The sequence below is a fragment of the Benincasa hispida genome, chromosome 3, assembly GCF_009727055.1.
Source record: "Benincasa hispida cultivar B227 chromosome 3, ASM972705v1, whole genome shotgun sequence".
Lineage (NCBI taxonomy): Eukaryota > Viridiplantae > Streptophyta > Magnoliopsida > Cucurbitales > Cucurbitaceae > Benincasa > Benincasa hispida.
This window is the reverse complement of record NC_052351.1, coordinates 1,189,471-1,216,912: the sequence shown is the minus strand read 5'-3', so window position 1 is coordinate 1,216,912 and position 27,442 is coordinate 1,189,471. Positions and strand designations below refer to the sequence as shown.

The following is a 27,442-nucleotide window of genomic DNA, read 5'->3' as shown; positions in this document are numbered from 1 at the left end:
TCTAAAGCTCTCTTAATCAAAGTTTATTCTAAATTCAAGCCAGCCAAAATCGGGTGAGATAAATGTCAAAATCCATCCCAAATTAAAAATTTGGCCATATAAATTTATCAATATTCGAATGGTAAACCTTGATATTGAGTTATGAATAAAATGCCGAGTCAAAATTTGGCTATATTCAAATTTTATCATCAATTTAAACAACCTTAGTTTCTATACTCATTTCTAAGTAAAATGAGCATATCCCCAAATTTTATCTCAAACCAAAATTGATCAAGATTCAATTACATCCCAAATTCATATTTCGAATTCAATTAAATTAATTTGCAATTAAAGTGGAACATAAATTCTACTTTAGTTCAAATTAAAGTTTACTTAGCGATAGTGCGTCAACGAACAAGATTTCAAATAAAATTTGAGCTAAATTCTCATATTTGATCTTGATGATGGCATCAAATTAAAAGAGTCAAAAATCATGCTTTGATCTCAAATTACTTTTTTTTCGAGATTCATCCACCCATATACGTGCATAAATATCGAAAAGGGGCATTGTTGAATGAGAAAATTTTGGACCAATAACAAGTCACCACGTCGTTTGCTAAATTAACGACGAATTTCTAGATCATTGACTTTGGTACAATTAGAAGTTGACACATGTCCTGAATTGAATTGAAGACAAAGTTTCGATGACGTCACGCTGAATGAATCGATGAGATTAAATTTGGTCCAATTTGATATTACTATTTGGGCTTAAAGTCCAAACTACAAAAAAAGTTGAATTGGATCCAATCCAGATCAGGCAAACCAAATAATTGGGCCCAAGGGTCAGGCCCATGGACCAACCAAGCCCACGAAGCCCACCCGTGCCTAAATAATGAAAAGTTCTCTTCATTTGTAAGGGCAACATTTTTACACTCAGAAGAGGCCGAGAGAAATTCACTAACAAGCAGAGGACTCTGATGCACTCCTATAAGGCAGAAGACCTTTGAAGACATAAAACTCTTTCCAGACTTCTACTCCAAGCTTCCAAGACTTTTGAAGCTGTACTCCTTTTAGGCCAGAAAAATTTTGAAGACACAAATACTCTCCAAGAATTCTAACTTCAGCGTTCCAAGACTCTTGAAGCTGCACTCCTATAAGGCAGAAAACATTGAGACACACAATACTCTTCCAAGACTTCTACTTCAACGTTCCAAGATCCTGAAGCTGCACTCCTATAAAGGCAGAAAAACTTTTGAAGACACAAATCTCTTCAAGAACTTCTACTTCAAAGCTTTCCAAGACTCCTGAAGCTGCACTCCTATAAGGCAAAGCCTTTGAAGACACAAATACTCTTCCAAGACTTCTACTTCAAGCTTCCAAGACTCCTGAAGTTGCACTCCTATAAGGCAGAAAACCTTAACCTTTGAAGACACAAATACTCTTCCAAGACTTCTACTTCAAGCTTCCAAGACTCCTGAAGTTGCACCCTTATAAGGCAGAAGACCTTTGAAGACACAAATACTCTTCTAAGACTTCTACTTCTAGCTTCCAAGACTTCTACTTCAAGGACATTCGGTGTTTTCATTCTCAAAGTCAAGCATATTCACCCAATTGAGAGAGAATCAGAGGATCAAATATTAGAGATCGAACCACATCGCATCAAATCAACTCCAACATTAACACCAACTCAAGTTCAACTCCACGAAACATGTTTTTCCAGAAACCTCGTGCAAACAGGACTAATCGCAAATTGTCACGTTATTTACTAAACTAATGACAAAATTCCAAATAATTGAATTTGAGACTAATTAGAAGTTGACAGTGTCCCAAATTGAAGTTGAAGATATAAATTAGTGAATTCAAATGATGCCATGTGTTTTCATCTTGACCATTGGATTTTTTTATATTATAATTTGGGCTAAATTTCAGTTGAGTCCAAAAATGGGTTTAATTTGACCCACATGCCAAAATAGGCCCAAATCCAACTACTTAGGCTCAAGGGCCAGGTCCATAGACTAACCAAGCCCAAGTCTACAAAGCTCACCTAAGAACTCTATAAATAGAGGAGTTCTTTTCATTTGTGGGGGTCAACAATTCTACATTCCAGAAAGCTAGAGAGAATTCTCCCAACAATCAGAAGACTCCTAAACTCCTATATTCCTGAAGTTGACACTCCTTAAGGACACAAGTCTCCTGAAGATACAAAGACTCTTCCAACTGAGTGAGAATCAGATGATCAAGTACTAGAGATCCAATCACATCATATTGCATCAACATTAACATCTACATCAACTTAAGTTCAACTCCACGAAATACGTTTCTCTGGAAGCTTCGTGCGAACACTGATCCTCCAAGAAGATCATAATGTCTAAAGGCCAATCATCTTCATCCAAGAAAATCAACAAACCCCAATGGCCGATCATCCAATAAAATCATCAAGCCAAAAGGCCGATCATCCAATAAGATCAATCAACCCAAAAGTCGATCGTTCAAAGAGATCAATAAGCCCAAAGGTCGATCATTCAAAAAGATCAACAAGCCCAAAGGTTGGTCATCCAAGAAGATAAACCAACTTAAAGGTTAAAGTTTATTTTAAACGCAGCAAAGAATTATATATTAGAGACTGTACTTGCTATACTGAAAACAATACAAATACAAACGTTCAAATTCTACGAAGCAAGTTTCTCTGGAAACCTCGTGTGAACAAAGTTAACGAAATTCTCAACGAACAATTATAATTAGAATATTGGTTTGAAACAAATATGAATTCAAAGTCCAAAAACTAAAAATGAAACCGCTAGCTAATAAAACCTAATTATTATTATATTGGACATAAAATTATTACTTTTATTAAAGTTGATAAAAATATACATGATAAAAAAAGAACTAAAACATAATATTAAAGTGTTAAAAAATGTAAATAAGAGACTAAATTATTTTTATTTTTATAAAATAATAGGAACAGTTAAAAGTTATCTCCTTCGGACTCAAAAGGAAAAAAAAAATTATTTTTCCTTCTAATTAAACAGGAAAATTGCATATGTGCAAACCCATTTTAAAGATAAAAAATAGCAAATTATCCAGATTTTGAAAAAAAAATCAAAGTACTCTTTCTTGATGTCATGATCTTGTGAATTTACAATATTGTCCTTGCTTTCTTGATTTTTTTTTTCTTTTTCTTTCTTCTCCAGCTCCTCTCTTTTTTCTTTTCTTTTTTCTTTTTTCCTTTTTCCTTTTTCCTTTTCATTTCTCCCTCTCTGGCGTCGTCTCTTCTTATCCGATTACTTTCCTTTGTGCATTTCTTTCTTCTCTAGCATGGCGAGTTCACACGAGCAGCTCCGATGCGACCAACTCCGTTGAACAACAACAAGAGCGAGAGAGAGAATAGTGATTTTGTGGGTGAGGAAAGGAAGAGTGATACTGATGAGAGCAAGACCGGTGAGAACCGACGGATAAGATGGGGTAGAAAACGATCCATTGTTCCATGGATGTTCCCAAATGGATCATCAATGAGAAGGAGAGCGAGTGCAAGTGATTTCAATGCATGCACTGAGTATATTTTGGTAATTTCACCTTAATTTGACGTCAAACGGTCATTCGACATTTTTTTTCAAAAACTGGATCATTTGATATTTTCAATCTAATTTTTAGGTCATCCATACAAATTTTCCTAATTAAACACACACACATAGAAAACGTGGAGCCCTCCCATAATGGCAGGAATTTTGTACGGATGGGTCAAATTTTGAGGCCCATTCAAAATTTGGCCCATCATTAAAAAACACTCGAATTTTGGCCTTCTGTCAACGTCAGCCACGTGTAAAATGTCTGTTTAGTCCGCAAAACGTTCGAAGATGTGTGTGCATCCATCGCTCGTTCATCTCGTTCCACACTCATTCCTCTCGTTCTTTATCATAATGAAATCGAACGTTGTAAATTTAAAAATTCAAACTTCCTCATTTCTCTTACTTCATCTTCTTTCATCTCCCTCAGTACGATACTTTTATCTCTCTTAGTACAGTTGAAATCGAACACCACAACTTGCATGTGATTTTATTTCTGTAACGTCAAACGCCAAGAAATTTTGTACCGTCTTCTTACACTGGTGAACTATCTTATTTGCTCATTTCTACACCTCCAAAAGTTTAGGTAACACTAGTATAAATTGTGGTTTATGTTTTTCATTTCTTGCATGTGATTCCATTTATGTATAAAGTTAAGGAGAAAAGAATGAGAGAAAGAACAAGATGAAGAACGAGAGAAACACTGGTACAAATTGTGGTTTACATTTTCTATTTCTTGCATGTGATTCCATTTCTATATCAAATTAAGGAGAGAAAGAACGAGATGAAGAACAAGATGAAGAACGAAATGAAGAAACAAGAAGAACGAGAGGAAGGAGTGAGATCTTGAAATGAGAGTTTTCCAAAATGCTCGAAAATGTGATTTTGTTCCTTTTTTTTCTCTAATTCTTTTTTTTTTTTCCTTTTAGCTGCAGTTGTAATGGCTAATCTGAAGATTGCTATAAAGGATCGTTTTCCTAGACAAGCTACAAGCCTTTCATCTCACATTGGGATCGCAAATAAGATAATCAAAGGGAAACTTATAGAGAGTCAGCTTCAAATGTTTTGGAGGATCATGTTTGGAAATTTTGTGGATATGGACATAGTCTTCAATTGCCCGCTAGTCCATCATATATTATTGAGGGAGGTGGAAAGTAGTAGGCCTGATTCCATGACCTTTGACTTAGATGGGACGATTGTTGAATTTTCGAAGGAGGATTTCCTATTGGTGATGGGATTGTAGTGGTCACCTACTAAACTGGTTCGTAATATTGAAGTGACAGAATCTCTACGATTGAAGTATTTCAAGAATTTAATGTCGATGAAAGTGCATCCCACCAAGTTTGAAGAATTTTATAAGGCGTTAAAGTTCGAAAATGACTTGGATGTAATGAAAGTTACACTTGTATATTATTATGAGTTGGGGTTGATAGGAAAAGACAAGACAAAAAGTAGCATTCATAAATCGTTGCTGGATGATTTGAAGGACCTTGAATAATTCAACAGCTTAAATTGGGGACATAATTTATGGGAGTGAACCTTCATTGGTCTGAAGAAAGCGTTAAAGGACAAGGTCACCTCGTACAAGGAGAAGGTGAAAAAAAATCAAAGTTACGTGCTGAAGTACAATCTACCCAGATTTCCTCACGCATTTCAGGTATCAATTCTTACATTTTCTTTACCATAAATAGTAATGAATTGTCATTACTTTCTTATAAACTATAATGGTTTTATAGGTTTGGACATATGAGATTATATCCACCATTACTAAGAGAGTTACATTTCGACTTAACGATAATATTGTGCCTCGATTTCTAAGGTGGTCATGCTCTCATTCATTGTCCAACAAGCTATTGCAGAAGATGTCTTAATTCCTCTTTAGTGAGTAATAAGCACCACCTCACATTGTTTTAGTATTTAAATGTTATTTAACATTGTTTATAATATGTTTGTCACGTAGTTGGTGATCCGACTGTCAACGATGTCCAATGCAGAGAGGTAATTTAGGGACACTCGAGTTGACGAACGCCCAGTGTATTTGGAGCTTCAGAAGGAGGATCCGATGTTGCCAGTGTCAAAGAGCTCAGAAGAAAAACGTGCAAACATTGACCAGGAGGAGGTATTTGGTAAACATGAACCTCATGAGGGAGACCATATGTCTTTCCGATTTGAGCATGAGTCTTGCCACAAAGAGGAATTTGAGATCTGTTAGTCAGATCGTCGTGTACCAGAACCCAATGTCAACTCAAACAGGATGAGCATTTAGAGTAGAGACTACCTACAAATCTTAGACAAACGGGTCTTGAGAGTGGAGACTACATTGAGGGAGGTGAAGTTTGATTTGGGGGAGGTGAAGGTACAACTGCGGGCAATCACTGAGATATTGCAAACATTATGTCGAGTATGTATATTTCATGATTTGTAGATGAATAGGTGTGTTTCGTGCGTTATGTACTAATGATATGGTGTAATTGTGTAGAATAATGCAAAAGATTATCATGTGGCCATGATGATGAGGACGAGCAACATGACCATGATGGTGAGGACGAGCTAGGTGACCATGATGGTGTGGATGAAGAACATCTCAAGAGGAATCCTATCGACTTTATCTCTGATCCTAACCTCTCGGGCACCACTCCGATCAACCCTATCTCTGATCCCACTCTCTTGAGCACCACTTCTATCGACCTTATCTTTGATCCCAGGCTCTCTAGCACCACTATCATTGTGCCTATAACCACCACTGCCATCGAGTCACCTATGCCATATCCATCCTCTACGGATGATGATATCCATCTACGCCTGATCCCGCCTCTCAAAAAAAAGTTGAAGATCAAGATGGAGAAAAAACTCGAGAAGGTCATTGAGGCTCTAAGACGTACGAGTAGGAAGACGAAAGAGGTTAAGCTTATACCCCTTCGATTGAAATGGAACGATCGAAGTTGAAGAGGAAGTACTACAATCCAGGTGCTTGTCCTCCTAATATGGTTGATAGGGTTAGATACAATCCAACCCATACAATCCTAAAGGAAATGTTTAACGCCTTCCTATAATGGCTGACAAGCGATGATGTGGAGCCTCACGTACCTAGCACGAGGGCTTTGTTTAGGATGGGCAGAAGCACAAGAGATCTGTTTCGTGAGTTGATGAAGGATAATGAATGTATCAAATGTGATGTATGGACTAATTTTGTTGTACAAGTTTTATATCTACATGTACTATGTTTCGGTTAATAACATGTTGGACTTTCATTTGTAGGTGCTTGAAAGCATATTCATGTTTTATTAGGAGAAAGTTACTTGCTCAGCCCACGATATGCGTCCATAAGTTCACAACATTCTCACCGGGAATATTGGTATGTATATGCGTTTTTAATTAATTCATTCATTCATTCATTTTGTATACTTAATTCATTAACAATTAATATATTTTTTTCCAACAATGCCATTTGAACTTCTTCACACCCGAAAGCTTGTTCAGAGCCATATACGATAGGACCAAGGAAGAAGTCACAGTTGTATGGGTGAAAGAAGATAGTATAACTAACCTTGTGCTTGGTTTGGAGCCAAATCATCAACCAGAATAGGTTGACGTAGACTACATGTATAGTGCAATCAACCTACGTGAACATTGGATCCTAATCGTGATTGACATGAATAGAGGACGGATATTGTTATACGAATCCATGCCATCGTACATCTCGATGAATGATATTGTACTAATGCTGACGCCTTTGACACATACATTGTCGTCATTAGCTCACTTTTGCATGCTTTATCAGAAGAAACTAGACTTACATCATGACCCATGGCAAGTTTATTGTACAGAAATAGGAGATATACAAGGTCACAATACATTAGATTGTGGTATCTTCTATTTTAAAATTTTTTGAGCATATGGTTATTGGATCTCCAACGAAAGGGGTGTTAGTTCAAGAGAAGATGGCGGACTTTAGATTCCAGTATGCTTGTGAGCTATGGGCTGATACATTCATTTACTAGATTGTACTTTTCAAGTTGTATACTTATTTGTGCAAATTGTGAATGTAAAAAATAGTACAAATTGTGAATGTAAAAAACAGTACAACTTATAAATGTAAAAATTAGTACACCTTGTGAATGTTAACAAACTTGGCCATCTATATTTACGAGTGGCTCATTACAAGTATGTCTATTGTGGCCGATACCACTACATCGTTTGCATTTTCTCGAGGGCCGATGTTCTCCAGTGGACGAGATCCTCTGTACCTGCCTTCGTCCTACTCGAACAACCCTTTTCGGTGGAAGGATATTAACGTCAGCATACTCCAACGGTTTCTTCCATTCAGTCACATGGCCAAGTGGAGATATTGATTCTACGTATGCAAGGACAAGTGACTCCACAAAATAAAACCTGCTACATAGAGTGAATAGGTTGACATTCCATTCTCTAGCTGCAGCAATAGCATGTGAACACGAAATCTCCAAACTCTGAAACTGTCTATAACTACACTCAAGTGTGTTAAGGCTGAAAATACCATCTAACCTACCATCTTTCCCATAAAACATGTAACAATCGATTGGGTGACTTAGTATCGCCTGACTTTCTCACACTCAAATAATATAATTTCCTCCTCATATTTTGAATGTGTTGATGTGCTAGCTAACCAAATATTTTATTGCTCATAGAACCATTGTTGTATCAAACAACTTATGTATTCCAGTAGTGTTGTTATTGGCAGTTTCCTCACTTCTTTTGTTATCGAATTGAAACACTCGGCACTATTGTTCGTCATGTTATCATATCGATTCACATATTGATAATATCATGCTCACCGCTCGACATCCACATCCTCTAAATATCTTCCAAGGCTACCATTCTTGAACTTCAATATTTGGTCCCAATATCTTTTGAAAGCGGACTCCCGATACGTTCTTGCTGCACCATCAAACAATTTGCCCACTACCTCATCCTTGAAGTTTTTACTGATATTCCACTTTAAGTGGAATGTACAAAGTCTGTGAAATGTTGTTGGGAATACAACATCAACCTGCACTGGTGATATTCTAGTGTCGATCTAAAACAAATACAAGATTAGCGCATTCTCCAATTGCAGCTTTCAAATTCGTCATAAACCACTTCCATGATCGGCCAATCTCATTGTTGATGATAGCATATGCCAAAGGGTACACTTGATTATTACCATCCATTCCAACGCCAACCAACATTGTACCTTTGTACTTACCCTTCAAATGAGTGCTATCATCAACGATCACCGGACGACAACTTTTAAACCCTCTTAAGCAAGGACCTAGTGCCATGAACACATATTTGAAGTATTGAGATTTTTTAAGTTCAATCTAAAAAATGGTGCCCGAATTTTCAATCTTTAAAGCTTCACCATAAGCATGAAACATGGCGTAAGATTCCTCAGGGGTACCCCTGGAAAGAGCGAAAGCAGTTTCTCTTGCACGTCATGCCTTGTCGTAACTTATGTTCACACCATATTCCAGCCGCATATCCTCAACTATATGTTGTGGGGTTTCAGCACAACCAACGCCGAACTTATCTTTGATTAATGGGCCAATTACAAACGCGCTAGCTTGCCTGTGGTCATGATTAAGAACTTGAAGCGAGCATGTGTGAGCAGCTATATATTTGTTAATCTTGAAAATGTCACAACCATCCATTCTAACTGCATTACTCCCTACTTACATGTCTCGTGGAATGTGGATACATCAGACACTATATAGTTTTTTGTTTCAAACCCGCAACTCGAAATTATTCTTTATGGCCAACATTGACAACCTCATTTTCACATGGTTCTTGCAAAAGAAAATTTGGCCTTCATCAATATCCAATCCATATGAGATTGCAGTTGCATGATCAGGTCTCCATTTCTTACAATACTCGTTGATGGTCGAACTGCAGGAGGACAACTCTCTTATACTGTCGCAGTCCTCCGATGCACATTACCAATAAAATGACCAAAGTCATTATGAAGAATCCGGGTCGAAGTAAGGACAGAACCACCCCTTTCAGTGGCTAGAGTCTCATTCACAAGGTTCTCATTCAAAATGTTCTCATTCATAACATTCTCATTACGACCCCATTTCTGGCCATGAGTATACAAATCTCATGGATTCATGTTGTCATCTCCCATGGACACCACCCATGGAAAATATTTGGTTCGTTATTTATATCACCTGCATGCATTGGTTCGCATTCTGCCTCTATGTCATCAAATTCTGGCACTTGATGGATTTTCTCAATACTTATGAATATCGTTGGTCTGCTATGATCCAACTCCAAAAGCATAAATTTAACATTGTGGTCGTTCATAAAAAATACAGAATGACATTCACAATCCAATTTATATTTCACCCTCATTATCAAGTTGAACTCTAAAAAATTAATTTCCATAAGGTCAAACAATCGATCTTTCAATTCACTATACTTCAATGTCATTAGCACTAGGATACCCTTCAAACATCCTCCATTATAGCATTGTTCCTTCTCATCCCATGACCCTCCATATCAAACAAACAGCTCCTTCTCGTCCATCATTCAATACACAAACGAGTAAATTTTAAAAAAAAATCTGTAAAACTTGTTTCTTTCTCTTGTTTCTTCCTCTCGTTTCTTTGGCCCTCGTTCATTTTTCTCCTTTAATAGATTGTACATGGTATTTCCTTCCTCACGTTGGACTAACCTCTCTCTCATTTCTTCCTCTCACCTATCTATAGTAGCATAATACCAACTCTCAAACAAACTATTCCTATCACAACTCATACGATTTAAGTAAATGAGAAACAACGCAGTGCATGTTTATATTTACTTGGAGTGTGAAATTTCTTATATGTGTTGATTCAACAACGATTAAAACGTTACAAATTCGTATTTTTTGAGAAAACTTTGCAGCTAAATGTTATGAGTTTTTTTTAAGAGAAAACGTTTTATGAGAACGGAGATACTCCATTTGGTCAAAATGTTTTGTTATCTTAGTGGGACTTAGCGTGCACAACACTTTTTATTAAATTGATTGGAAAGAATTGTGGGTTTTTCGAAGTATTCGGAAATTCGTACAACAACTATTAATTACATGCAAATTGGCAGGAAGTTAATTACAAGAACGAGAGGAATGAATGTGAAACGAGATGAACGAGCGAGAAAATGGGAGGCGCATACGTCTTCAAATGTTTTGAAGACTAAACGGATATTTTACACGCTACTTACGACGTCAGAAAATCAAATTCGAGTATCGTTTAAAGATGAAATTTGGAGTGGGCCTACCAAATTTGGGGTGGACCTCAAAATTTGACCCATCACTACGAAATTTCCCATGACGTTGAAAATTATCGTTTTTGCTTTTCATTTCTGCAAAGATGTTACTCCAATTTGCAGCCACTGTCGCAATCATCGTCGTGGAAAATCAATCATCAATTTCTTCAGTTCCCTACTGCAACTGCAAGGCGACCAACTCTTCAATGAAGTCGTCAGGTCAAAACCCAGCAGTTCCCAAATTTGGCCGCTTCTTCCAATTTGCTTTCACTCTCCATTCTCATACGTTGATTCACTGAAAACCGCGGTTCACATACAGCCAATTGACGTGCCTACTTGCAGCGTGCTAAGAATGACCGAACTCTCGATGATTTGGATTTACGTACGTTGCTTTCATAGTAGCAATGTCAAGTCAGCTTGGTTTTTTCTATGTTAGTTCGATAATCATCAACTTTCTCTATTTCAATGCTTTGAAAGTTCATATTCTATTTCTCTTGTATCTCTGTGGTCATTGATTGATTCTGCTGAGCTATACTTGTGACCTTTGTGATACTCCACGAGTCAGATTTTTGTTTCGTCATGGTATATAAATTCAAGTCTGTATAGAGAGAGCGAGAGGAATAGTACTTCAGGAAACAGTAACAATGGCTTCTAGCGTCAGTTTAGCCATTTTCATGATAGCTAGTTTTGTTCTAGTTAGGATTCTATTTGCCCAACACCAATCCGCCGTGGTCCAAGTTGAATTGGAAGCCTTAAAGGATTTCAAGCGTTCCATCCATTTCGACCCATTGGGAGCACTTGCAGATTGGACCGACCTTAACCACCACTGCAATTGGTCTGGCATTATCTGTGACTCTAATTCCAAAAGGGTCATTTCGATTACTTTGATTGATCAGCAGCTTGAAGGCGAGATTTCTCCGTTTATTGGGAACCTCTCAGCTCTCCAGGTTCTCGATTTAACTCAGAATTCGTTTACCGGGCACATTCCAGGTGAATTGGGTTCGTGTTCCAACCTTTCTCAGCTCATTCTTTACAGAAACTTTCTTTCAGGTCACGTTCCACCCCAGTTGGGAAACCTTGGGTTCCTGCAATATGTTGATTTGGGAAATAACTTCTTAAAGGGAAGCATTCCCGATAGCATTTGCAACTGCACAAACTTGTTAGCATTTGGTGTGGTATTTAATAATCTCACGGGCAGAATCCCATCAAACATAGGAAGCTTAGTCAATCTTCAAATTCTGGTTGCATACGTCAACAAGCTAGAAGGTTCCATTCCAGTCTCTATTGGCAAACTAGATGCACTGCAAAGTCTAGATCTTAGCCAGAACAACTTGTCTGGGAATATACCAGTGGAGATTGGGAATTTGTTGAATTTGGAGTATCTCCTATTGTTTGAGAATGCTTTGGTTGGGAAGATTCCTGAGGAGATAGGTAAATGTGAGAAGCTTCTTTCTTTGGAACTATACAACAATAAGTTCAGTGGTCCAATTCCTTCACAATTAGGCTCTCTGATTCGCTTACAAACCTTGCGTCTGTATACAAATAGATTAAACTCCACTATACCACAATCTCTCTTACATTTGAAAGGTTTAACCCATTTGCTTCTCTCAGAGAATAAGTTAAGTGGAACGATATCTTCTGGTATTGGATCTTTGAGATCATTGCAGGTTTTGACTCTTCACTCGAATAGATTTTTCGGGGTGATTCCGGCATCTTTGACAAACTTGTCAAACCTAACACATTTGTCTCTGAGCTTCAATTCATTCACAGGCGAGATTCCATCCAATTTAGGTTTGCTTCATAATCTGAAGAGATTGACATTGAGCAGCAATCTCCTAGCGGGTTCAATTCCATCTAGTATTACCAATTGCACCCAGCTTTCTATAATTGATCTTTCATTCAATAGGCTGACAGGGAAAATACCTTTAGGATACGGGAATTTGCAGAATCTTACTTCCCTCTTCCTTGGATCAAATAGGATTTTTGGTGAAATCCCAGATGACTTATTTAATTGTTCATCTCTTGAGATCGTAGATCTGGCTCTGAACAATTTCACTGGATTGTTAAAATCCAGTATTGGCAAGCTTTCCAATATTCAAGTTTTCAGAGCCGCATCAAATTCATTTTCTGGGGAAATTCCAGGGGATATTGGCAACTTAAGCAGACTCAACACATTAGTACTTGCAGATAATAAATTTTCAGGTCAAATTCCTGGGGAGTTGTCAAAGCTTTCTCTTCTTCAAGCTCTTTCTTTGCATGACAATGCATTGGAAGGAAGGATTCCTGAAAAAATATTTGATTTGATTCGACTGGTTCATCTTCATTTGCAGAACAACAAGTTCATTGGTCCAATTCCAGATGCCATCTCAAGACTAGAGTTTCTTTCATATTTGGACCTTCATGGAAACATGCTTAATGGAACGGTTCCTAAAAGTATGAGGAATCTTCATCGACTTGTGATGTTAGATCTGTCCCACAACCATCTATCTGGATCAATTCCTGGGGTCTTAATCTCAGGTATGAAAGATATGCAGCTATACATGAACTTGTCATACAATTTCCTGGTAGGAGGTATTCCAGCGGAGCTTGGGTTGTTGCAAATGATACAATCCATTGACTTCTCAAACAACAATCTCTCCGGGATTATTCCAGCAACGATCGGAGGTTGTAGGAATTTGTTCTTTCTTGATCTGTCAAGAAATGATCTTTCCGGTATGCTTCCAGGTAAAGCTTTTACTGGAATGAATATGCTCACGAACTTGAACCTTTCAAGGAACAAAATAGCTGGTGAAATCCCAGAAGAATTGGCAAATCTGGACCACTTGTACTCTTTGGACCTTTCTCAGAACAAGTTCAATGGCAGAATCCCTCAAAAACTTTCATCTCTGAAGTATGTTAACCTTTCCTTTAATCAACTAGAAGGTCCTGTTCCGGACACTGGAATATTTCAAAAAATAAATGTTTCAAGCTTGATAGGAAATCCTGCTCTTTGTGGGTTCAAGTCCTTTGCTCCTTGTGGAAAGAAGTATTTGCGACATCTATCAAAAAAGACCTTACTGATTCTCATAACCCTTGGATCTTGTATTGTACTCTTAGCTATAGTTTTCTTAATTCTAGGCTTCAACCGATATGGTAAGCTTGAGAAATCTAAAAGTATTGAGAATCCTGAACCATCGTTGGAGTATAAATGTACCCTTAAGAGGTTTGATAAGAAGGATATGGAGATTGCAACAGAATACTTCAGCGATGAAAACATTCTAGGTTCCAGTACTTTAAGCACTGTCTACAGGGGTCAACTGGACGATGGACAGATTGTAGCTGTAAAAAGATTGAATTTGCAATATTTCTCTGCAGAATCATATGATTACTTCAGTAGAGAAATCAAGATTCTTTGTCAACTTAGACATAGGAATTTGGTGAAAGTACTCGGATATGCTTGGGAAAGCCAGAAGCTGAAGGCTATCGTTCTTGAATACATGGAAAATGGGAACTTGGATAGAATAATACATGAACCTGGAACAGATCAATTGAGTTGTTCATTGTCAATGAGGATCGATATTTGCGTTTCTGTTGCCAGTGGGGTGCAATACCTGCATTATGGATATGACTTTCCCATCATTCACTCTGACTTGAAACCTTCAAACATCCTTCTTGATGGAGACTGGGTAGCCCATGTGAGCGATTTTGGAACTGCTAGAGTGTTGGGGGTGCAAAGCCAAGACACAAGCAGTATTTCCTCTTCAGCAGCTTTTGAAGGCACTATCGGATATTTGGCTCCAGGTACTATTTTAAAGTCCATTTTTATACTATAAGGTTTACACTATTACTCCACATGCAAAAATATTACAATCAATCACATAACTGGCATTCTATATCTCATACATTCGGTATAAGCTATCTGAATTGAGAGAACTTGGTCGGTGTCTTCTCTTGATATTTGAAACCGTTGTGACTCAGCAATGACTTAAATGGAATAAAACTAATTTTTTTTGTAAAATATTTGTATCTGATCCCTTCTTATCAGAGTTTGCATACATGGGGAAAGTGACAACGAAAGTAGACGTGTTCAGTTTTGGTATAATACTGATGGAATTTCTGACAAAGAAAAGGCCAACTGCCACCATTGAAGCTCATGGACTCCCAATCAGCTTGCAGCAACTGGTAGAGAGAGCTCTAGCAAATGGAAAGGAAGAACTTAGTCAAGTTTTGGATCCTGTGCTGGTCTTGAATGATTCGAAGGAGCAAAGAAGGTTGGAAAAACTGCTCAAACTAGCACTAAGCTGTACCGACCAAAATCCTGAGAATAGACCTGACATGAATGAAGTTCTGTCTATCCTTTTAAAGTTGCAGAGAGATGAATAGTAGATTTAAATGTATAAATATTAGTACTGACAATTATACTGTCTTATATTGTTTTTTTCGTAAATGAGTAACGCCAAATTTTAGTTATAAACTTGTGACTTATGAGTTCAATGGATTCCTATGCTTAACAGTAGACTTAAATGATCATTATGCTCTAATAAGTTTTAAGTTAATTCATTTATAGTTATAGAACTGATTCCCAGAGTTTCAAGACTATATGCATTATTCATTTCCAGGAATGACAATTTAAATTGGTGTATGCGACTCCAGTGCTCATCCTTTCATTAAATAGATAATCTCTTTGTTATTACTGAAAAATCAAAATGAAGTCCATTCAAATCAAATACTCAATTGTTCAAACCCGAAATTTACACCACCATCAATGGTTCAACCAAACACAAATTCCTTTCTCGCTCTCTGAATCCTAAGACTCTCACTTTCCGGGAACAAAGTTTGTGGCATAGGCCCAAGCATTGTTGTTGACTGGGTCAGCAAGGTGGTCAGCCAAATTCTCCAATGGACCCTTTCCTGTAACAATTGCCTGAACGAAGAATCCAAACATGGAGAACATGGCCAACCTTCCATTCTTGAGCTCCTTAACTTTCAATTCAGCGAAGGCCTCTGGGTCATCAGCCAGACCCAATGGGTCGAAGCTTCCACCTGGGTAGATGGGGTCAGTCACCTCCCCGAGCGGGCCGCCGGCAATACGGTAGCCCTCGACGGCCCCCATCAACACAACTTGGGAAGCCCAGATGGCCAAAATGCTCTGTGCGTGGATCAAGCTGGGGTTGCCCAAGTAGTCGAGCCCTCCCTCGCTGAAGATCTGAGATCCAGCCTTGAACCACACAGCTTCACCAAACTTCACACCATTGCGGGACAGAAGCTCAGGGAAGACACAGCCCAAAGCTCCAAGCATGGCCCATCTGGAATGGATCACTTCCAGCTCACGGTTCTTGGCGAAGGTCTCGGGATCAGCTGAAAGTCCAGCAGTGTCCCAGCCGTAGTCACCGGGGAACTCTCCGGTGAGGTAGGACGGTGGCTCGCCAGAGAATGGGCCCAAGTACTTGACACGGTCGGGACCATACCATGGGCTGCCGGAGGAAACTGACTTGCTGGCAGTCTTCCTCATGCTGATTCTTCCATTGCCCTGAATTTCAGGGGCGTTGGGGGAGAGCTTCACAGCCTTGCCGGCCAGAGATGGGGAGGAGAGAGCCATTGTAGAGGCAGCCATTGGAATGATTCAGAAGGAATTCGAAATGGGTATGAAATGATGTGAAGAGGCTGCTGGATGAATTTGATGAAGAGGAATGATGAAGCCTAATATACATGGATTTGGGAGAAGGGTCCTTATCCAGGGAAATCAATATCAACTTTCTTATTGGTTGAAATAATTTCTATGGTTGATTTCCTTACTCCAGGTGGCTTCCTTTGAGCCACTTACCCCTAAAAATCTTAGGAAACTCCATGGGCTCCTCTTTCTTCCAATGAAATTTTGACACGTGTGTTGTTGATAGCTACCATATCCTTTATGAATTTCATGTACACTTGTCATATGCTGATTTGTGGAGAACTGTGAGCTTTCGATTTTTAATAATACGTTCCTGCTTATATATTATTCTTTTTTCTCTTTTTTTTTGTGTAAATAAAACAAATTTTTATGCTCTGATTCTAGTTCAGATTCATCTTCAGGATTATAAAGGTTTTATGACTGTCCTTGTTTTTATAAATTAAAGCCTATCATATGTCTCTCCTGTATAAGTTTATTCATGGATGTGTTAGCTAGAACACTACGTCGTAACATTTTCTTTAATTACATGATAAGCTATATTTGCTAAAATATGAATTTGGGTCAGATGTTAAGACATTAAAAAACACTCATTTAAGTTCTGCTTCTGTGTTTGTGTGTATTAAAAAAATGTAACATATTATAAGTTTAGTGATTGAAATTTAGGTTTGTAACTTTAAAAATGTGACATATTTCTTAATCGTAAATTTTGTATCAAATAAGTTTGTGCACTTTCAAAAGTGTCCAATAATTTTTTAAACTTAAAATTTTATGCCCAATAAATCATTGAAAATTTTATTGTGTCTAATAAATCATTGACCTATTCAATATATTTTAAATAATTGGAAACAAAATCGAAGGTTTAGGTTTTTATTAAACATAAAATTAAAATTTAGATTTTATAGACCAACTAATTTTTTAAAATTTCGAATATTTCAAGAACATATATGAGACATAATTGAAAATTCATGAAGTTATTAGATTAACTCTTCCAGGACTAGCACAAACCTCAAAGTCTCGGGACTTTATAGTTTAATTTAAAAAGAAAAAAAATTTACAAAGAGACTTGGACTAGTCTACTTTTTATTACACTTCAGTTATTGTAGAGATAATAATTGATAAAAATTGTTCGACAGCAAAAAAAAAAAAAAAAAAAAAAAAAAAAAGATTTTTCATTTATAACAATGAATTTGCACTGGTAAAATTTTCTAACTTTTATGAATTCACACAGCCAAGAAATTAATTATTTGGTCCCTTTTTTTTTTCCCCTTTTTAGTTTTTTGAAGCAACCCAATTCCTATTCATGTAGCTTACAGTTCCTGAAAGGAATCCTAGGAAGTAATCAATTTCTGTTTATTGTAAGAATAGTAGCAAAGTTTAACCTACCAAAAGAAAAATACATCACATCAAATTCTAACAAAAATATCTAATAGCTACCAACACATCTGAAAAGGGAAAATCTCCACTACCCAACCACGCCATGCTAACTCTTGAATTTTCCGGCCACATAAATGAATTTTCATCTAAGAAAAAGACAATCTATCTAAACGTTAGATTCACTGTACACTAATATGAATCTGAAGGAGTTGGTGGATGAGAAAGAGCCATGTGGGCATACATCAAAACAAGGGAAAAATCTTTGAACTCCAATGAGATTGAAGATATAGATACCAATGGATAAGAATCTGTTCTCCTTGCCCACTATTTAAACTCATCTAACCCAACCATTTCTTCCCCACCACAAATACATTCCATCATCAATCACACAGTTCATTCCACCTCCAACAATGGCTGCTTCTACAATGGCTCTCTCCTCCCCATCTCTGGCCGGCAAGGCCGTGAAGCTCTCCCCCAACACCCCTGAAATTCAGGGCAATGGAAGAGTCAGCATGAGGAAGACTGCCAGCAAGTCAGTTTCCTCCGGCAGCCCATGGTACGGTCCTGACCGTGTCAAGTACTTGGGCCCATTCTCTGGCGAGCCACCGTCCTACCTCACCGGAGAGTTCCCCGGTGACTACGGCTGGGACACTGCTGGACTTTCAGCCGATCCCGAGACCTTCGCCAAGAACCGTGAGCTCGAAGTGATCCACTCCAGATGGGCTATGCTTGGAGCTTTGGGCTGTGTCTTCCCTGAGCTTCTGTCCCGCAATGGTGTGAAGTTTGGTGAAGCTGTGTGGTTCAAGGCTGGATCTCAGATCTTCAGTGAGGGAGGGCTCGACTATTTGGGCAACCCCAGCTTGATACACGCACAGAGCATTTTGGCCATCTGGGCTTCCCAGGTTGTGTTGATGGGCGCCGTCGAGGGCTACCGTATTGCCGGTGGCCCACTCGGGGAGGTCACCGACCCCATCTACCCAGGTGGAAGCTTTGACCCATTGGGTCTGGCTGATGACCCAGAGGCCTTCGCTGAATTGAAGGTTAAGGAGCTCAAGAATGGAAGGTTGGCTATGTTCTCCATGTTTGGGTTCTTCGTTCAGGCCATTGTTACTGGAAAAGGTCCATTGGAGAATTTGGCGGACCACCTTGCGGACCCAGTTAACAACAATGCTTGGGCATATGCTACAAACTTTGTTCCCGGAAAGTGAGAAATATGTAAGAAAAGAGAGACTAAAAGAGAGTTTCTATGGTGTTCAATCATTATTTGTGGTGTACTGTACATTAGTTGGAAATGAATGAAGTGCTTTTGTGTGAAATTTTTGTGCTGCTAGTGTGTTTTCTTTCTTCTTGATTCATGAAGTTGTTGCTTCAGTGATTGTTCAACCGTTTCTTCTGGTTTAACCCTTCCCGATGGGAAGTCTTAAAAGAGTGGATCAAAAGTATACCGTTAATTATATACTCGATTCATCTTTACAAATCATGTAAAAGGATAGAAATTTTATTTAATTGGAATGGTTATAAACATAATTGTTTGGTAACTTTATTGACATTAATCATTACACTATCACTTCTAAGAATAATTCAAATACAAACACACATTTTATTACACTTGATAATAACTAATTCTCAATTGATTTTAACATATATCCTCGACTAAGATATTAAAATTTAAAATCAAGTTTACCCACCCTACATACGTTGATGGAAAAAAAAATCATCCAGCATTAACAAAAATATGGTGCTGAATAGTATAATATATTAATAATTATTATTTTAGCCACCGATATTATACTGGAAAAGAACTCAACCAAATAATGAGGAAATTGCTCGTGCAGGTCAAATTTAACGCAAGGAAAAAAAAATCGGACAAAGATATATTCGAATGTTCCAATTAAAGATTTTGGGTATAATACTAATTTACAAAATATTATCTACATGTCAAAAAAAGATGAAAAAATGGCAGGTTTCCCCTGGCCTTATAGCAAGAAAAGCAGGTTCATGAATATGATTTAGGCATTGCCATCAGCAACAGCTCTTTCCTTTCTGTAAAAGGGGCGATGAAATGTTCCGTCCAGTGTACAAAAGTATGATGTGATCAATTGACCAATTCAGAGGTTTCATGGTAGCATAGCATAAAACCATGGATGAGCCACCAAATTTGGTCTAAACTTCAGTTTTCAATGAGAATCGGATTCGATTATGTTCCACCATAATTGCTCAGGCACTCCCACATGGAACTTTAGAATATGAATGAAAGATTGCCCAGAAAAAACATAAAAAAGGAAGTACTAGTTTCCTTACGCACGACCTGCGGCAACTGCTCTTGCTCGTGCTACTGACTTTGAATAAAGTTCCTCATACTGAGCAGCTGAAGTTTCCCAGCTGAAATCTACGTCCATGACTTTCTGAACCAGCTGCTGCCAACTACCTGGGTTATTTAAATAGTGGCTAAAGGCACGTTCCAGTGCATTATTCAACCCCTGTCAAAATAAATACAAGTTATCAACGGTGAGAGGCCGTATGATGAAAGAACACTCACTCAAGTTCGTTTTCTGTTCTGGTACCTGCTCATCAGGAGTTAAAAATGCATATCCGTTTCGAAGCTCGGTAGGAATTGTCTCATCGTCAACATCAAAGACACTACATGGCGAACAATGATATCATTAAAACACGAAAGTTCTGAAGAAAGAAACTCAAATAAGTAGAGATTTTACAAGATAAGGTCATGCACCTGTCATTTAGCCCGCCAGTTTTCCGTACAATAGGAATACAACCGTATCGCATTGCAATCATCTAAGAAGGGGGGAAAAAGTTGAAGGTAAAACTGTTGTAATGCCTCAAAAAAGTGTTACCGCATTCTAACTTGGTTGATGTATTATTATTCACTAGCCCTTAGGTCGACCCTCTTTGTTTCTAGTTAAAAATAAGCTCAAACTAGGCGACATATGCAACCTTTTACCTGAGTGAGGCCACATGGCTCAAAGATAGATGGTATTATCAACATATCAGATCCTGCATAAATCCAATGAGAAAGAGACTCATCATAAGTCAACACCAACCGAATTTGATCATGACTCTGGAAATGATTCGCAATATCCTCAAATTCCCTCTGCATGGACAAAAATGCAGTCGTAATAAGGTAAGAGAAATTTTAATTACATGAGTGGGTGCACGAAAATCAAATAGAAGGGGCAACATTGTGTCAAGGTCAGATCAAGAAAATCTCAAATGACAGAAACCAGCAAAAAGAGTATTTACATTTTCGTAGGGGAAAAAACAATTGTAGGATCGGAACATAGCCACCCGCATAAATAGAAAAATAATTTTGTTTAATTTTTTGTATGAGGCACATAAGTCAAGTAGATAACCTGAATATGAGGAACTGGGCTTGAACCCAGAAGAACAAACTGTCCTCCCATCTCCAACGTTCGGTATATTGCGTACCTGATAAGATGTATACCCTTCTGAGGCACCAATCTTGTTATGCAACCCACCTATTGCAAAACAAATATTTAAATTAAATCCACCAAAACTCCAATTTCATTATGCAGCCTACGTCACTGCTACCATTTCATGGAAAATCAGAAATGAAACTTGAGTGCAGATTTGTTATCATATCTCAATTACTAAACTATTGCAATAATTTTGTCCTGTCTTGGTAAGCGAAACTATAAATATGATATGCTGCATACGACGGGAAGCATGGAATCAGAGTATCTGATATACATTCAGAAGTGGTCATAAAATGGTGAGCCGAATACAATTAGTAAATCCCACACCACAACTGTAATCAAATAATTAGCTCGATTTCCAAAAGGGTGAAGTGAAGCTCCTGTTTACCCAACACTAGGGGAAAAGATAATCATGATGTATTATATTCACGTATTGTTATGTCAGTCTCAATGTAGAAAATGAAGCACAATTAAATCCTTAGATTGAACAGAAAACAAAAGGGAATTGCAAAATATTTGAAAACAGAAAGCAGCGATCACATGATTCATTGTCTCAAAAAATGTAATTACCAGAGGTTTTCTGACATTAGATGACAACCCCAGATGCCTTCTTATAGCGTCTTTATTTTCTGCCTTCCCCTGAAGATCATTTGCATTATATTGGACTTTGATAAATGAATCGGTAGTAGGATTCCACACATCAGTATCAATTCCATTGAGAATGCCAAAGAACTTTTTCGAATGAAAATTAAGCGTTCCGTGAAGACCATGCCCTCCCTGTAGCCCATACGGACGTCAATCTCAGTGCCTCAAAAGATTAACAACTTTAAACCAAAAGACAATTTTGTATGCCTTATGATAGTTAAGCAAAAACCATAGCGATGAACGGATAAAATCTGTGATTGTCAAGGTCATCCTAAAATTTCTGTTTATATGAGGTATCTTTAATACAAATCATACCTCAGCTCTCCGCACCTCTTGAGCATAGGTAGGTGATACTGTTGTGACAATGTTAGAGAACACAACTGCCCCCTGGAAAACAGTGTCAATCATAAAAGTTTCGCAACAAATAAAGAGATAGGACAGTCTGTGAACACGATACCTTAACAGGATTGATCCTTTCATGAGAAGAATTATCCTGTAATCTGTCTTGTCTGTTTAGCTGGTCAACATCAAGACCGCAAGAAGCCAAATCTGAAGCAGGGGCAGTTCCCTGATACTCAAAGTTGTGGCAAGTAAAACATATTCTTGCAGAATTCAATCCTTTCGGGTAATACAAATCCCAATATAATGGTGCCTTAAAAAGCAATTAAAAGTCAGTTGCCAAAAGATAGAATGATGAACAGGCATTAAAAGTCATACAATGAATGCTCATCTATTCAATGAAATGTTTCTTTTTCTAAAAAAAAAAAAAAAACATCGTACAATGAATGCAGTTTGCCAATCGTGGCAATGTATAATATCAGGTCTCTTGCCAGCCCGAAGAAGTAACTCAAGTGCAGCACGGCTGAAATATGAAAAACGTTTGAAGTCGTCATGCTCCCCATAATATTGAGCCCTCCAGAAGAACTTATCAGGGTGATGAGGTTCAATAAAGTAAACAGGAAGACCTGCAGAAGTTAAATTGACACATATTTTCTTTAAAAAAAATTCATAAATAAAAATTTAGACAGGATAAATATTGACCTTCAACAGTCCCAACCCATATCTTATTTTTGAACAGCCGCCCATCAAAGTAGGACTCAAATACCACATCCAGAAGCTGTAAAGCAAAGAAAGTACCATAAAACATTAATAAAACACCAAAATAGCACATAGCAACGGTTATTCCTTCATTAATTTCATACGTCTCAATCATAGGCATACCCTTAAATCTTTTATACGACTGTACTCCATGCAATCATATTTAGGAAGAACAATTTCCACAAGATGCCCTCTCCTTTGCAGCGCTTTGCTGAGACCAGTGATGACGTCACCCAGACCACCAACCTTCAAAAGAAATGTCATTCCTTAAACTACTTTTACTCTTAACATAAAAATAAAAAACCACTTTACAAGATCTGGGTTTTCATTTGCACATGCTCAGTACATTTGAACCACAAATAGAAAATAAAGTGTGAAAACAACTTCGATAAAAACATAAATAAAGATGTCATGCATTTTAAATGCCTTCCCCCCTTGAGAAAATTGACACTGTATTTTGCATTTACTTTAATGCCAAAATGTTCACATTCAATAGCAACCAAAGGAGGATAATTCCAGTCCTGTTTGCTAAGAAACGCAATAGAATAGAGCAAATCGGGATAAAAGGAGGGTTTGTGAAATATTGAAAGCATAGGAGTGCAAGCAAGAGAATTTCTAAGGTTCATCTTTGTTCTCAAGTAGATTGGTAAAACCCAAGAACTATTGAGCTAACAACTCACCTTAGCGACTGGTGCCATTTCTGCTGCAATGTGGATGACATAGAGTCCTGAACTACAGTTAACAAGAATACTGATTAAACAACAGTTTCTTCTGAGGCAATATATTCTAAATTATAGTTATGTACCGTTTTGGAGAAGATGTCAAATTAAGAAACAAAGCCACAGCCTCAAGTTCATTCTTTTCCTTGCAAGCCATATAAGCATCATATATGCGTGCATCCCTCTTCCATGTCATCTCCTTCAACAGTTTAGCATCATCACTCGATATCTTTTCCTCAAGTAACCAACCATCTATCAATAGCAATAAACGGCTCCAAAACTCCAAAGGCATATCATTTACAGGCTCATCTATAGCTGTTTTCTTGCTTGCTTCTTTGATAGTATCCAGTGTATCTTGAAACTCCTTCACAGATTCCTGATATAATTTGATATAAGACTGTAATTCCTCATCAGAACTTTGAAGGCGATCCTCCAATAGATCTATCTTTTGTTGCATTAGTTCATTATCTTGCTGAAACTTTTCAGAAGATAATTTGAAGACGTTAGCTTCTTCAAGGGACTCTTCCAATTTCTCGACCTTTTCTTGGAGCTCTTGGTTTTGTTGCAAAACAAGAATAGCTTGATCTGCCTGCTCGGTTGCCTTATCTAGCAAAACTTGCAAGTCTTCTACCCTCTTCCTCAAGTCCATACATTCAGCGTTCAGGGAAGACAATTCTGAACCATCTTCCTGAGAGGTTGACAGCTTAGATTCCAAGTCTTTGAGCGAAGACTCCAAAACTGACCGTTCTTTTTCCAAAAATTCCAGATGTTGATCAGCATTCTTAACATTACACAACTCTTCTTTGAGTGTTTGTATATCATTCTTCAGGATAACATTTTCTGATCTCAGTAAATGAAGCTCTTTAGTAAGAGAATCAATAGGAACATTGTTCAGATTTCCATGCATACCTCCATTGCTCTGTTCAGTACCACTACTGAAATTTAGCTGTGTCTGCAACTTTTCGAATTGGTCTTCCAACAGCTCCTCGTGTACCTTCTCTTGGGCAGCCAGTTCAATTCGAGCATCAGTTTCTGCCAATCTCATTTCCAAGCCATTTATCTCTCTCTGCAATTCCTCCTTCTCAGCAAGGATTTTTTCAAGATCTTTGAGGGTGCGAACCCGGGCTTGGTTAAGTAGAAGGATATCTATAAGATAACCACAATTTCATACAGTAGGTTAAAGAAAGAGCATAGCCAAATAAAAGTTTTTGACATTATAAGGGAAAAAAGAAAACCCCACTTTTCTCTGCATTTTTTATCATCCCAATCAAATCTTCGAGTTGAACGCCTTTCTTCAGCCCTTCAGTGTCAACTTTCCTGGTCTGAAATTTCAGAAGACTCGCATTCAATTGTCTGCTTCAGTTATCAAATATCCAGACAAGACAATAAATGAAAGTCTTTATAGGAGAACCCATAAGAACATTGTTCTGATTTCCATGCAGCACACAAATCAAGGTCGCTCTGTTCAGTACCACTACCACCATTGAAATTCAGCTGCTTCTGTAACTTTCCAGGTGGTTTTCAAGCAGTTCCCTTTGTACCTTCTCCTGGGCAGCAACTTCAATTTGATATCAGTTTCTGCCAATTGCATTTCCAAGCATTCATCTCTCTCCGCAATTCCTCAGCAAACGTTTCTTCAGGATCTGCAAGGCAATGAACTTGGGCTTGGTTGAAACTGAAAAAAAAAAAAATCAGAACCGATGCTTGAATTAAAGTTGCCACCCAGGAGAAGGTAGAACTGTTGGAAGACAAATCAGAAAAGTTTCAGAAGCAGCTAATTCTCCATGTTGCTATTGAACAGAGTGACCCAGGTATGCAGGGAAATCAAAAAGTTCTCCTGCTGATTCTCATCCAGGACCTTCCTTTATTAAGTTCAGAAAATGTCGCCAATGTTATGTCCTTTGAAAATAAGACATTGATAAGAAATAAAAGAATTATCTTATATAAATATGGAAATGAAAAGTCCATCTGGTCACTACTCCCCTCAAGGTTCTTGTAATCCATAACATAATGTATTGAGTTTCTCGTGGAACTGCTTTCTCAAAATAACCTAATCAAGAACTATCACGTTGGACTTGGAATTTTATATTACTTCCGAATGAAATCAATGCATGGGCTCAAGATTTTTTTTTCCCTTAAGATTCTTCCCTCTCTCTAGCATCAATTCCATTGGAAGATCAAAAATGTAAACATGACAACAATCATCAGCAAGTGCAGTTACTTTACCGAAGGTTCAATTTCAACAGAAGCAGTCATACACTTACTTCTTTCTCAGTGTCATGCTGCACAGCTGAACTAGTGTTGAAAACAGCACTAGACAAGCTCTCCTGATTCAAAATTGGAACTCCCTCCACCACATTCTCAGTGCCAGACTCCTCATCATCATTTGGATTGAAATTAGCATGCACTGACAGATGTTCATAGGAGGCTTTCTTCAAATGCTTCCTCTTGTGCCGAGAACTGTACAGAATTTATATTTATATGCTATTAATTGAATATAGAATGTCCAAGAAACTGGGAAAACCTTGTATCTATCGCAACATACAGACGGACAATAGAACTCAACTATTATTTTTCATCTATCAATAAAAATATATATATATATATATATCAGCTCTAGTTTGAGGTTCGAGAAATGCTAAAAGGCACATTCTTCTCATCAACAAATCACATTTAGGGTTTACACCAAATTAGTACTAGGCAACCCTCATGAGAGAGCTTGATGGTTGGAAAAAGGACAACCACCTTCGGAAGAGAGACAATTCAATCTGGCAGGGAGTCTAAAGTGGAAGTGGAACTCCACCAAAATCTGCAAGCCATTTCTCACCAAGAACATCAACTAGACGTTGCTGACAAAGTTGAATGTATAATGGGTACAATGGATAGATAGTTGGATCAACTGGTTTTACATCTTATAGTACATAGTTGATGAGCGCAAACAAAAAGTAATCAAAATGATAATCTTCATCAAAAACCATAAGGACGACCTATACCAGCAAGGTGACACCAACAACCAACCCCAAGAATGTAAAAATGAAAGGCTTTTGGTCAAGATTCCATTTCTCAACATGCCCGCAACAGTGGTGAACCCAAAGAGGCACTATCTTAAGGGAGCATGTTGAGGATCCCACATTGAGAAAATGGAAGAACCTCACAGTCTCTAAAACACACCTAGATTACTCCTCTCATTATTAATTGGTTTGAAGATAAAACCCATGTTCATCTAAGACAAACAAGACACCATGCCACAACCACATGCACAAGTCATTGAGCCAAATAAAAGAAGCTGGTTGGTTACCCACAATCCAAACTCAATATGGTCCAATTACATATGCTGGCAACTTTTTTCCGCCTTTCTGAAGTTCAAACGAGGTGAGTAGATGAAGATTTGAACCTCTAGTCTTTAGGGAGTTTACTAATGTCTTGACTATTTGTACTATGCTCATATTAGCATCTTTCTAATCTTATACATATGATGCTACATCAAATCCTCAAGGTAGCTCATAATACACCCATTATCACATTAAGGCCTATTGAAATTCAGAACTAGATAGCTATACTTCTAAAGCTATAATGACTAAATCATTACCAGAGGAAAAAAAATGTATTAACCAGAACATCAGAAGAGCTAAAATACAAGAGCTGGAAATGCATTGTACCTTTTATATTTTTGTCATAATAATTTTTTTTTTTTTTTACAAA

The 27,442-nt window shown here is 37.7% G+C and overlaps 4 protein-coding genes across 6 annotated transcripts in view; 2 read left to right on the top strand and 2 right to left on the bottom strand.

Moving 5' to 3' along the window:
• The first annotated feature begins 10,912 nt into the window (after positions 1 to 10,912).
• On the top strand, positions 10,913 to 15,821 carry LOC120073337 (LRR receptor-like serine/threonine-protein kinase FLS2). The gene is made up of 2 exons (XM_039026120.1): positions 10,913 to 14,582; positions 14,827 to 15,821. Exons 1-2 carry the CDS (start codon positions 11,447 to 11,449, stop codon positions 15,162 to 15,164), a joined length of 3,474 nt encoding a protein of 1,157 aa, XP_038882048.1. The 5' UTR covers positions 10,913 to 11,446; the 3' UTR covers positions 15,165 to 15,821.
• On the bottom strand, positions 15,469 to 16,470 carry LOC120073341 (chlorophyll a-b binding protein of LHCII type 1-like). Its single transcript, XM_039026125.1, has one exon. It carries the CDS (start codon positions 16,393 to 16,395, stop codon positions 15,598 to 15,600), a length of 798 nt encoding a protein of 265 aa, XP_038882053.1. The 5' UTR covers positions 16,396 to 16,470; the 3' UTR covers positions 15,469 to 15,597.
• Positions 16,471 to 18,174: 1,704 nt separating this feature from the next.
• LOC120073340 (chlorophyll a-b binding protein of LHCII type 1-like) lies at positions 18,175 to 19,142 on the top strand. Its single transcript, XM_039026124.1, has one exon. The coding sequence runs from the start codon at positions 18,237 to 18,239 to the stop codon at positions 19,032 to 19,034; it is 798 nt and encodes a 265-aa protein (XP_038882052.1). The 5' UTR covers positions 18,175 to 18,236; the 3' UTR covers positions 19,035 to 19,142.
• Positions 19,143 to 19,667: 525 nt separating this feature from the next.
• LOC120073338 (probable starch synthase 4, chloroplastic/amyloplastic) overlaps positions 19,668 to 27,442 on the bottom strand; it is a 9,019-nt gene continuing 1,244 nt past the window's right edge. Inside the window, exons 1-16 of one of the 3 annotated variants that reach the window (XM_039026123.1) lie at positions 26,005 to 26,143; positions 25,213 to 25,383; positions 24,981 to 25,062; positions 23,827 to 24,886; positions 23,702 to 23,753; positions 23,145 to 23,267; positions 22,965 to 23,040; positions 22,704 to 22,888; positions 22,381 to 22,575; positions 22,239 to 22,310; positions 21,849 to 22,055; positions 21,195 to 21,320; positions 20,786 to 20,935; positions 20,558 to 20,619; positions 20,391 to 20,466; positions 19,668 to 20,306 (exon numbers count right to left, since the gene is read on the bottom strand). In XM_039026123.1, coding sequence (XP_038882051.1) covers positions 20,124 to 20,306; positions 20,391 to 20,466; positions 20,558 to 20,619; positions 20,786 to 20,935; positions 21,195 to 21,320; positions 21,849 to 22,055; positions 22,239 to 22,310; positions 22,381 to 22,575; positions 22,704 to 22,888; positions 22,965 to 23,040; positions 23,145 to 23,267; positions 23,702 to 23,753; positions 23,827 to 24,886; positions 24,981 to 25,062; positions 25,213 to 25,224 — 2,661 coding nt within the window. In that variant the 5' untranslated portion in view covers positions 25,225 to 25,383; positions 26,005 to 26,143 and the 3' untranslated portion in view covers positions 19,668 to 20,123. Of the gene's footprint in view, positions 20,307 to 20,390; positions 20,467 to 20,557; positions 20,620 to 20,785; positions 20,936 to 21,194; positions 21,321 to 21,848; positions 22,056 to 22,238; positions 22,311 to 22,380; positions 22,576 to 22,703; positions 22,889 to 22,964; positions 23,041 to 23,144; positions 23,268 to 23,701; positions 23,754 to 23,826; positions 24,887 to 24,980; positions 25,063 to 25,212; positions 25,416 to 26,004; positions 26,201 to 27,442 lie in introns of those variants that run through there. The other 2 variants (XM_039026122.1, XM_039026121.1) reach the window with 2 other exon arrangements.